The sequence below is a fragment of the Etheostoma spectabile genome, chromosome 2, assembly GCF_008692095.1.
Source record: "Etheostoma spectabile isolate EspeVRDwgs_2016 chromosome 2, UIUC_Espe_1.0, whole genome shotgun sequence".
Taxonomy (NCBI): Eukaryota; Metazoa; Chordata; class Actinopteri; order Perciformes; family Percidae; genus Etheostoma; species Etheostoma spectabile.
The window spans coordinates 19365350-19377858 of record NC_045734.1 but is presented as its reverse complement, the minus strand read 5'-3'; the positions used below and the strand labels follow the sequence as shown (position 1 = coordinate 19377858).

The window sequence follows — 12509 nt, the reverse complement described above, 5'->3', positions numbered from 1 at the left end:
TGAAAATCCACATTTTTTGGTTTTCTGTCTAAATTATTGCTATTATCTGCTTAGAAATTAAAATATTGGATAACATAGAACAACACAATGTCATTTTGCTAAATAAAACTAGATTATACCCCCCCCCCCCCCCCCCCCCCACTAGCTAGTTGCTTCAGTCTGAATCTGTAAGATAACCTAACCATGCCCCCCTTTCATTTGAATAAACTATAAGCAATGAAAGTAAATAAATAAAAGTAGTCGTTTAAAAAATTGTCTTATTTAAAATAAAAACCTATACATTCATGCCTCGTTAATTTATTTCAGGATGTATTTCATAGGCATGCTGTATTTACTAATTCATTTATTTATTTAAGGAATATTGAATAAAATGGCATTACACTCTTTATAACGCCTGCCTAAAATATTCTGTGGGGGGTCCTCAGTGGGTCCTTCAGGCTCCTCGGACAGCTGTTTGTCTCTCTCCTCTGATTGGCCTACTCGTTCCGTTCCTTGACAAGCAAAATAAGTGCTGCTAGGCTTTGGTTTGGTCGTAAGAGAAAAGGCACCACATACATTTTAAACATGAATATCCCGAAGATGAATGAGGAACGGCCTGAAAGATCCGATGGGAAGATTGTGAAAATGGAGGTTGACTACAGTTCAACTGTGGACCAGCGACTCCCGGAATGCGAGAAAATGGCTAAAGTAAGTCTGGAAGAGGCCACAGCCGGCTGAGTCATGGTGCATCAGTATCGTTGCGTTAGCATCCAAGCTAACATCGCTTTTTTTCACCAATCGTAAACTCATATCACTAATATATTAAGCGTAAATTACTCACAAATAATGGATTTTTAAACGTTCACATATTTTAGTTACCCGTTTACTCTTGCATATACTTACGTTACGTATTTGCTATAATGCTCGCTAGTATGCTAACGTTAGTCTTAGCGGTCTAGGCATTGGCAACCTTTTAAGCTAACTTGCTAGGCAGGCAAAGGGCATTTTAATTTTGTGTAAGTCCAAAAACATATTAACATTTTTCGTAAGTAATTTAGTGTCACTAACGCTAAGCTTGTGTGTTTTTCTGTTGCAGGAGGGCAAGCTGCAGGAGGCCATTGAGAGCTTGTTGTCATTGGAGAAGCAAACCAGAACGGTTGGTTTTGTACACTAGCTAACCTTATTGGTTTAACTTCGTCATAAATACATTGACGATTCATTATATGACTCAGCCCCCTACAAAACATAATAACTTGCAAAATGTTCGCCATTGTTATATATTTTTATCAAAAAGCTCCAATTCAGAGAAAATCTTTGTCTCTGCTGGGACGGATCTAAGCAGTGTACATTGTTTTAACTCAGAAATATGATGGCTCTCAATCACCCATAGCAATGACAGTTGGCTAGGAAGGGTTCTCAGCATTCTGGAAGACATTGAATTCTGGAGTGCATCTTTCCTGCCATTAAAAATTTACCAAAGTAACCAATGTCCTGAAAAACAAGTTTTTAGGAACCCTGATGCATGGCGTTGAGTAGAAACATATAGCCTAGCACAAACGCAATTTCACTACACACTGAAAAATGAGAATATATATCAAGTATATTTCATTGACATGTTTTTATTTTAAAAATTAAAATGTTTTTGACTCTATTATTGCATGTCTCACATAACCTTATCTCTTACAATTTGGCCCACGTAAAGCTCTATAAAGTCAGCAATAAAGTTCTTGTTTAACAGCAGGCTACCACACAGCCCACTCAGCATCTTGTTTCACATGCCTGAATATGCAAACTCACTGAGTTTGCATATTCTGAGTTGAATTGGGATTTTTTTTTTCAAAGTCGGCAAATCTGCCAAATTCTGCTTTCAGTGTCGCATAAATGTAGTTTGAAAAATAGTTACCAGTCTTTTTGGTTTGGCACACAACTAGACGGGCCCAATTTTTATTGTGGACCTAAAATTGAAATGCGGCCCGAGTTTGACACGTGGCCTGGTAGTTGGATTTCTCTTGATAAATAAACTTGGCTGGGTTCTCAGCATAAAAAAATGTAAGGGTAGTTGTGTTCATAAAATAAGTAATTTATTTGTGTGTTATTTTGTGTACACATTAGTCCTTTTTTACCTATCTGCCTTCAACCCCTGCTCAGGCATCAGACATGGTGTCTACCTCCAGAATCCTTGTGGCTGTGGTCCAGATGTGTTATGAAGCCAAGGACTGGGATGCCCTGAATGAAAACATCATGTTACTCACCAAAAGAAGGAGTCAGCTGAAACAGGTCAGATACTTCGCTTTCCCTGATGGTTCTTTTCTTTTCTACTGCTTGTGTGCAAACAAAGTGTTACAGTAAAACCTAAAAACTTTTAAACATAAAAAAAAAAAATTCTTTGTGCCCCCAAAAGTAATCTTGCAAGCCGCACTACTGACTAATCACATTACCCAAATACGAACACTGTTTGTTGTCAAGATATCGAGCACACCTTGTACACTCTGCAATATTCACACCGTCGTATAGTTTGAAGCCTTGGATTCCTATTTTGAAATGATCTCCCCTGAATGACAAGCTCTAATTAGGACTACATCTATTTTTGTTCTGCTTTGTCTTATCAGGCTGTTGCCAAGATGGTGCAAGAATGTTACAAGTATGTGGATTCTGTGACTGACCAGGCCATCAAGCTGAGACTCATTGACACACTTCGCACCGTGACTGCTGGCAAGGTCTGGAATGTGATTATGTGTGTTAAAACTGAGCTATATACTGTACTAGAGACAAAATGAAAGTTGTGAAGATTTAAGCAGTTGTTAAATTAAGGATTACTGTCCGTTTTCAAAACGTATACCTACTATGGTTCTTCCCTTGGACAGTCCAAAACAACTTTCTCCCAAATCCAAAAACCAGTGCCAGAACTCAAATTTGTGATGTCATTAAGTATAAAGTCAGGAATTACTCCCGAAACAATGAATTGAACTGGTTTCTGGCTTTGAGAGAGAGAGAGTAGCTCATGTTTACAGATTTTGATTGAACTTTCCTAGGCCATGAAAATAACATATATTGGAATTCTTAATTTAGGGGCCTCGGAATTAGAAATCACTATGGACTATTGTTATTACCATATCTGTGTCTATGATATTAGAACACCTAAAGCATATGATAAATAAATAAATAACACTTAAAAGCTTAAAAACTAAACTGTCTAAAGAGTTCCACTAGGGACCAATTACAATCATTAGATCGGAGAAAAGTCATGTAGTTAGTTTTGATGCTCACGTTGATTTTACATTCTTTTGACTTATGTGCAGAAAACTGCATGGGTGCTGTGCCTTGTAATGGAAGGGAAAACCCAGAATTTCCAACAGGAGCTGTTATAGTACAAGCATTAAAACGGGCATAATGCAATACTGAATGTCCATTCAATGACCATTCAAGTTAAGACATAATCTTCTCTTTACTAATCCTGTCCACCTCACAGATATATGTAGAGATTGAGCGTGCAAGGCTGACGAAGACCTTGGCCAATATCAAGGAGCAGAGTGGAGAGATCAAAGAGGCAGCTTCCATTCTTCAGGAGTTACAGGTAGGGGACTGATGGCCTTAATTTTCTTGCTTTTACGATGAAGAAAAATCTGTAGTTGTGGGGACAAATGTTCACATATTTATGTTTTGGGTTTAAAAGAATTTGGTTGTTTTGGTATTTTTGTCACCACATTGCTATAGCGGGCCATTCACTTAGTTTGTGCAATACAGACTAAGTGAATAGGGAGTTTAATGGCTTGTTGTTTTAGAAATTGATTAAAACAAATGTATATTTTCTTTGGCTCAGGTGGAGACCTATGGCTCCATGGAGAAAAAGGAAAAGGTGGAGTTTATCTTGGAACAGATGAGGCTTTGCATTGCTGTTAAAGATTACATTCGCACCCAGATCATCAGCAAGAAGATAAACACCAAATTCTTCCAAGAGGAGGGCAACGAGGTAAGAGCCAGAGGCCAGGAATTGAGCGTTAACAAAATACTGCAATATGTTGTCGACTGATGATGAAAAGCATTTGGTGACTGGCCTTTTGTGTCATCCGTGGTGGATTTAAACTGAGTTGGTCGATGTAACACTTATTTTTCCTCTTTGACTGATGACAACTCAGGAGTCCAAGCTGAAGTACTACAACCTGATGATTCAGGTAGACCAGCACGAGGGCTCTTACCTGTCCATCTGCAAACACTACAGGGCTATCTATGACACCCCCTGCATCTTGGAGGACAACAGCAAGTGGCAACAGGTACATGGCCTTTTTTTGTCCTGTTGTCAATGAGAAAGTGTGCTTTTTTTTACTATTGTCTGGAATTCACAATGCTAAAATTCCTTTTTTTGAGGAATGGTTATGATAAAATGTAATGCAGCAACAAATGAGCTGTGCTGTACTACTTTCCTCTCTGTTTTCCTGCCTTAGTGCTGGAGCACAGTACCATGGTTAAAGAAGTCACAATATGTTTAGAAATACTGTTCAAGAAATGACTGTACCAACCCTGAATTAATAAGCATAAACTCTGTTCTTTAATAAGGAGCGGTTCGCCCTTTAGTACTGAAATCTAGATTTTTCCACAAACAATGCGCATGATGGGATTTTTCATAAGAACATTCCTCTAAGCACAAAAATCAGAATAAATCATCCTTTTGATGAGCTTTTTTTCTATGAACAATGACAATTGCAGCATAGTTTTGATCCCCACCAAGGGATCTGATCCTAAAAAAGACAACACTATATTTATAATTTAAAACATTACTTTGCGTGTTGCTATAAAAGCCATGAATGCATTTGTATTTCAGGCCCTGAAGAGTGTGGTGCTGTACGTGATTCTTTCCCCTTACGATAATGAGCAGTCAGACCTCGTGCACAGAATCAGTGAGGACAAGAAACTGGAAGAAATCCCTAAATACAAGTAAGACATACTTTGTTCTCTTTTTTGTGTTGGCTTCACAATACATTGAATGGTCGTCAGACCTGATATGATGTGGGTCCAAGTTGCTCAATAAAGTATATGTAATTACAGTCTTTATACACACGATTACATGAGAGCATTTTGCTACTATGAATGGGCAGAGGTGTGTTAACAGGGGAAAAACAAACAAATCTTTAAAAAGTAAAGGCCATCTGAATCAACAACCAACTGTACAACATTAGTCTGTGTTTGTAGATGTTGAAATGTGTCCAGCAACCGAATTTCCCGACACACGTATGCAGCACATATAAAGTGAGACATTTGCCTAACTTTTGTGTGAAAAGAGTCTGTTATGTGTTTCCTACTTTGGGCCAATGATCATAGCCACTTTCATGTATAGGGACATCGCATGCAAACACTATAGCCAGGTGTGGACAGAGAGGATTTTCACTAAATTCCTCCCCCATTTCTAGGGACCTTTTGAAACAATTCACGACTATGGAGCTGATGCGCTGGTCTTCCTTGGTGGAGGATTATGGAAAAGAGCTGAGAGAGGGCTCACCTGATAGCCCTGCCACAGAGGTCTTCTTTTATTCAGAAGAGGGGGAGAAAAGGTGGAAGGACCTGAAGAACAGAGTGGTGGAGCACGTAAGTCCCACAGTCAAGTGTAGGTTCTTTTCATTTGGAGCTGATACCTAACTATTTATTGAGAATTCTTTTTATGCTTGACAGCAGGGGGACACCTAATTAAATATGTTTTCTAAGAGCATCTTAACTGCCTTGCTGTCCCAAACAGGGCTGGCACAGTTAGAATTAGAGTGATGACCATTCATGGAAAGTTAGGCTGTAAATATTGCATGGAAATCTTGAAACTACATTTACATTGACAATCAAAGTAGAGCTGTCTGATTGAACCCTTCCTTGAGCAGACATTGAATAAGAGGTTTCAAAAATGCTATTCAACATGCTATTTTAAAACCCAAAAGATTGATTCCTATCCATATAAGTGGTTATGAATCAAATTGGAGTAGATGGGGTAAAATTACTAGAGAGCAGTAAAAAGGCCCTGCAAGTAAAACAGGAAAAAAAATATGGTTGGAATATAGAAGCAGATTCAGTAGCTAAACTGGCAGACTGTTAGATTTCACTCATGCATATTTGTTTTCATCCATTATTGTTAGTGTGACCAGAGAAGTCTCTCTATATAAACCTTAAACACTATTTATATAGTATTCTGCTATATATATATATACTGTATCTAGTCTTTTTTTTTTAATGAAATTATCCTTTTCCCCCTAGAACATTAGAATAATGGCCAAATATTACACCAGAATCACAATGAAGAGGATGGCTGGACTCCTTGACCTCTCCATTGATGTAAGTAACAGCCTTACTAATTAGTTTAATTAATGAAGCCAGTATGACAGCAGTCAGTAGTTGCTTTTAGAATTGGGTAAGGAAATGAATCCTTAGGATTTGGTCTCCTGAAAGACTAACATGATATCTGTCTGCTCAAATTTGTCAGGAATCAGAGGAGTTCCTCTCCAGCCTAGTTGTGAACAAGACCATCTATGCCAAGGTCGACCGGCTGGCTGGCATCATCAACTTTCAGAGGCCTAAAGACCCCAACGACCTGCTCAACGACTGGTCGCACAAACTCAACTCTCTCATGTCTCTGGTCAACAAGACCACGCATCTCATTGCCAAGGAGGAGATGATACACAACCTGCAGTGAAAATAGAGCATAGTGCATTATTCCATGTTTTGGTTCATATTTGTTTTGTTTTTCCTTCTGTGGGAATGTTTTTGAATATACAGTATATTGGCGGACTGTGAATGCAGCGTAATTACAATGTCATATAATTGGAGTTAAATCTGCAGCACATGCACAGCAACTGTTCATTTTTTATTATCTAGAAAAACCTTGACAATAAACCCATGAGCACCTCCCTACTTTGCACCCCTTTGTCAGTGACTGGATCTCTAAATATGCTTCTCATTTCCATGTAATGGATTATACACTGTTGTTTAAGTTGTTGCTGTATAAAAAAAATGGCTAAAAAGTATTTTAAATGTATCTTTAGCAATGTAGACAATAAACCCCTTTCATTTGGTTAACATTTTTTTTGTAGGTTTTATACAGTATATAACCTAAATGACATACATTCTAATTTGACACATGTTAAAGGGATAGTTTGGGTTTTTTGAAGTGGTCTCCGTGTACAGCCTACATACATTCCGTGCATGTCCTCACGTCTGCATCTCCAAACTGATGGCGTGCTGACAATCCTCTACCAAAGGCAATACACTGACTATGGATAAGGACCTCATACTACCCCTCTTCAAAATATTTAAACTATACTTTAAGGTTCTTATAAACATAATTGCAACACATCCATGTGTATTGTATATAAAGTTTTAGAAAATACAAGCGGAAAAAAACATCAGATTGCTGTTAATTCATGTAACAAGAACTGGAGAAGGAAGAAAAAAACTTCCTTAGTTTTGTTCATCTAAAATCAAGACACCTGACATAAGTCAAGATTTGTCAAGTTCCTGCAAGATGTTTGCAAGGATTTAATATTAGTATTGACAATCAGACTTCTACTCAAATGCTGTTACTAATCTCAAACCAATATTACTTGTCTGGTTAGTGTAGTGATTTTCAAACTAAAATACATTAATTTTTTGGGGTTAAATTGAAGACTGGACAACAGTTCCAGAATTACAACTCAGAACCGCAGGGCCTTAAACTCACATTGACTGAGTCTGCCCCTAATGCTTTCATTTTCCTCTATCCACCTTAGAAATGCTCTGCTATCAAAATGTCTGGTCAAAATGTAAACAAAGGTTATCCCTCATATGCCAGTGAATTAGGGTCGCCCATTGTAACTTACTTTGTTACAGTGTACAGGATAGAGGAATTCTAGAGTGCACTCTGTAGGACAGTTTGACTACTACTTACAGATAGGTGGACAAACTAAAGAAAACTTCCTACATGCAAATGCTTCCATTTGGAAAATGGATATCAAGGATCATTAAAGCTATTCTGACAGCTTGTGGTGGCCTAACAACTTACTGTAGGTGTTTGTGTTTTCTTTAATTTGGCAGCCACCTGCACATTTACAGTGTACAGCCCTACATAATGCATAACCCTCTTTACAGGTTATGGCAAAAGCTCATGCCTAACGAACCCACCCCCTTCCCACTTTGCTGCCAGAATTACTAGCAGCTCCAATAGTGGTCATGCACCACCTGAAATTCTATTTTAATCAGTAAATAGAAGCCTACACATTGATAGCGTTATCTTATGTTATCTAGACTGGATAACTAAGGTACTTTACAGATCCTTGTCGTGTTTATAACTCGCCATTAGAGGCGAGGTCACTCTATATGACATCAATACATCTCACACTTTACTGATACCATCTCACCTGTACAATTTCACCTCCAGCAGAGGCAGCGTCTGCAGGATGCTCCAGGAAAAGAAATACACTTCAATGCCATTCAATAGACTATTATACGGAAGAGGATGCAATGGATCAACACGGCAGGAAATGGCAATAAAATTAACTATTTTGTTTGAGTGAGCATGCTCTGACAAACACACGTATATATATATATATTTCTTACTATTGAGTTATTAGAATATGTTGGTATTTTTAAATTGCGTGTAGTATTTAGGACAATGTTAGTCTCGACATTTGAGTGGCTCTACCAGAACCTCTCCAGCTAAAATACAAACTCATACTACCGATGGCATCCCATATACAGTTTGATAAGCCTGATAATACATAGCCCCGGATAACAAAAACATAGACAGTCAGCAACATCATTCCCTTTGGTTGTTCAGCATGTTTTGAATCAAAATCGAAAGATATTTCCTTTTTTTTTTTTTTATCATGCCAACATAAGCCAAAGTAGTAAAGGGGCAATTGTGTGTTCCCAGCAAAAATGTCACATCTGTGTTTTTAATGTCTTCCATACAAATATACAAGTTAAGTTATTAAGTTTTTTTTTTTAATTTTGTTGTCCCAGTTGTTAGGCCTCTGGGCAATTCTAAAATGTCACATTCAAACTTATATTTGTTCATAAATTTAAGAGTAATTGTATTAGATATAACAGTAAATGGTAACCCTTAGTATGTTTGAAATGAATAAAATCAAAATAATTTTAAGACAAATGCTTTTTGGACAAGGAAGATCCCTGCCTTGAGGGCCACACACAAACACATGCAGTCACATACACAGTCCCACACAGTCCTCTCAACCTTCAGATCAGTGCATTCCCACTATGCTTTGCGATGGTCTGACAAGTGGATCCAAGATGGCGTAGAAAGTAAAGCTAGGTAAGTGTTGACTTCCCATTTTCAGCCTTTTCAGTTGTCCTTTTCATCGCAAAACCACTGGCACGAATACCCTTCACAAATCATTATGATAATGACGAATGCTTTGAGTTCATGCAAGGATAACAACACGATGTCATATCAATTATATGCGCCTTAACACCGTAGCAAAATTACAGGCCCCAACCCGTTTTGTTTCGGCGAACCTAGCTAGCTAGCTAGCTTGCTAATATTAACAAACCAGCCAGCTATTCTTGTTGTGAGCTTGCCAGTTTGGTGCCAAGAAAGGCCGTGTTTTGGCTAGCAAGCTAGCTGTTAGCTACGCATACTCTGGTTAGTAGTAACACTGTTTATCCTGTGCAAACGAAAACGGCAAGTTAACCAACATTGCGGGGACATTTTTCAGGGCTTTGTAACGCTGCCGTCATCGCTCTGACTTGCAACAGTCATGACAAGTTCACTAGACAAACAGCTAGCTAAAACTATACCTGCTAAAAGACGAAACAAGTCATTTCCAACGTGTGTGTGTATTAGTGTCTGCGCTCTTGATGTCTAATAATTTATTTTGATTAAAAATGTGCACGTTTTATAGCCGTGTTTTCTACACATTGCAGCTAACGATAACGTAACTGTCAAGCCAAGTGACGTTATGTCAGGATGAAAGCAATTCATGTTATTTTACTACTATTCTCAGCTATAAAATTAGCTTTTATTCTCCACTGTAACGTTACTGCAGTCGAAACCGTAGCCTTTGGTACGATCCCACGGCTGGACACTAAAAACAAGGCAGGTGTCCACCCACTGTATCCCGCCAAACTATTTGTTGATGCAAATAGTTGATCAAGCACTAACATTAGATAACAGCTTTTATTACTGTTACAAATAAAAGTGTAAAACGTGGCGTAGGTTTTTTTAAACAAACTCTCATAATTGGAGAACGTCCTGCGTCCCCCTTTCCCAGCAGCAACAGACCTGGTCGGCTAACCCAAGCAACTTTCCACCCTCATTTTCCATGCCTCATACTGTACATTTGCTAGATTCTGACTCTGCTTATATGTTGTCCCTCAATGTTTTAATCCATTGCAATCTGTAGAAACAGGGGCTGGACCAGTGTTTCTTTTTTAAGATGCTCCAGTGAAGTTACGTGTTATGTAACAGTGTTGCAGCGATATACCGATTTCAAATTGATGGTTATCATTTCATATACATTTCCTTATCTACAGTATTGGAAAAAGGAATACTTTTTTTACCCATACTTCCATTTAGAAATTCTTTCAAGTTTTGAATATCATTTTTAAATTTAGAAGTTTTTGTATCCCAAAAAACTGTTTTTATGCTTAAAGCGTCGTTGCTACTACTACTACTACTACTACTACTACTACTACTAATAATAATAATTATTATTATTATTATTATAATTGTGTAATGTTGTATACTATATACATAGTATATAAAATATCAGTAATCATTCTTTTTATAGTGGTGCGTTTCATATTCAATTCAATGTTCAATTTGTTCAATAAAATGTTAGAAATGCTTTCCTTTTTATTTGTTTTAAATTCAACAAACAATTTGTATTTTAGGACACTGAAAGCAGCAGAAATGCAGAGCTGATTAATTACAGTTTAATATCTATTTATTTGTCACAATTAATATTGTTATCACGATATTCAACATTATTGCATATTTTCCTCGTATTGTGCAGCCCTAATGTGCATATAGTATACAAGCATATGGTGTGACTTGAAAGTTTGGGCACCCCAGGTAAAAATTTGTATTAATGTGCATAAAGAAGCCAAGAAAAGATGGAAAAATCTCAAAGGCATCAAATGACAGATTAGACATTAGTGTAATATGTCACAAAAAGTTAGAGTTTATTTCCATCATTTACGCTTTCAAAATAACAGAAATCAAAAAAATGGCGTCAGCAAAAGTTTGGGCACCCTTCAGAGTTAATACCTTGTACTGCCCCCTTTGGCAAGTATCACAGCTTATAAACACTTCTTGTAGCCGAAAGTCTTTCAATCCTTATTTGAGTTATCTTTGCCCATTCTTCCTTACAAAAGTCTTCCAGTTCTTTGAGATTTCCGGGCTGTCTGTCACATACTGCTCTTTTAAGGTCTATCCATAGATTTTCAATTATGTTGAGTTCAGGAGATTGTGAAGGCCATGGCAAAACCTTCAGTTTACGCCTCTTGATGTAATCCACCGTGGATTTTGAGTTGTTTAGGATCATTATCCATTTGTAGAAGCCATAGTCTCTTTAACTTCAGCTTTTTCACAGATGGCATCAAGTTAGCATCCAAAATTTGCGGAAGTTTTATTGTATCCATTTTTCCTTCTACTCGTGAAATTTTCCCTGTGCCACTGGCTGCAACACAACCCCAAAGCATGATTGATCCCCCCCCTTTACCTTTACCTTTGCTCATTCTGGCCAAAAAGTTCTATTTTAACCTCATTGGTCCACAGAACGTGTTTCCACAATGCATCTGTATGTTCATTTGCAAACTTCAAACGTCGATTTTTGTGGTGAGGACGTAGAAAAGGTTTTATTCTAATGACTGTTCAATGAAGACCATATTTGTACAAGAATCTCTTTATAGTGGAATGGTGTACCACAACTCCAGTGTCTGCCAGGTCTTTCTGGATGGATCGTGCAGATCGTGCTTCTCTCACAATCCTGCGAGCTCTTCTGTCTGATATTTTCCTTGGTCTTCTAGATCTTGCTTAAACTTCCACTGTTCCTGATGACTGTCATTTCTTAATTACATTCCAAACAGAGGATATTGGCATCTGAAATCGCTTTGCTATCTTCTTACAACCTTCTCCTGCTTTGTGAGCAACATCTATTTTCAGTTTCAGTTTTCTAGACAACTGCTTAGAAGAACCCATGGTGCTGATTGTTGGGGCAAGGTCAGATGAGTCTGGGCATTTAAAACCTTAACCCTCATGTTGTCCTCTGGTCAAATTGACCCGTTTTCTTATATCAATGCTCTTTTTAACTACCCGATTGTAATTCCCCAAAATAACATGATTGATTCCACACAACGCTTTTTGGCAAGTACAAATCTCATCTTTCATTCATTTTGGGATGTCTTATTAAATTTTATAGTATTTGAAAAAGAAATTGAAGTGGTTTTGAAATAGTATTCAGTAAAAGTTGACATATTCCAGTCTGTGATTATCCATCAACATACATTCATTTAATTTTAGTCTAAATAATTTCTAATTTCTGCTTTTCTAACTCAAACAT

At 37.6% G+C, this 12509-nt stretch overlaps 2 protein-coding genes across 2 annotated transcripts in view; both read left to right on the top strand.

Annotated features, from left to right (window-relative positions):
• The first annotated feature begins 421 nt into the window (after positions 1–421).
• Positions 422–7029, top strand: psmd12 (proteasome 26S subunit, non-ATPase 12). Its single transcript, XM_032540959.1, has 11 exons — positions 422–687; positions 1076–1135; positions 2128–2256; positions 2589–2696; positions 3449–3553; positions 3800–3949; positions 4116–4250; positions 4799–4911; positions 5385–5559; positions 6211–6288; positions 6437–7029. The coding sequence occupies exons 1-11, from the start codon at positions 565–567 to the stop codon at positions 6644–6646; spliced, it is 1386 nt and encodes a 461-aa protein (XP_032396850.1). The 5' UTR covers positions 422–564; the 3' UTR covers positions 6647–7029.
• A 2141-nt stretch (positions 7030–9170) lies between these two features.
• Positions 9171–12509, top strand: part of helz (helicase with zinc finger) — a 66066-nt gene continuing 62727 nt past the window's right edge. Inside the window, exon 1 of the mRNA XM_032535699.1 lies at positions 9171–9259. The gene's annotated coding sequence lies outside the window, so the exon portion shown is untranslated. The remainder of the gene's footprint in view (positions 9260–12509) is intronic.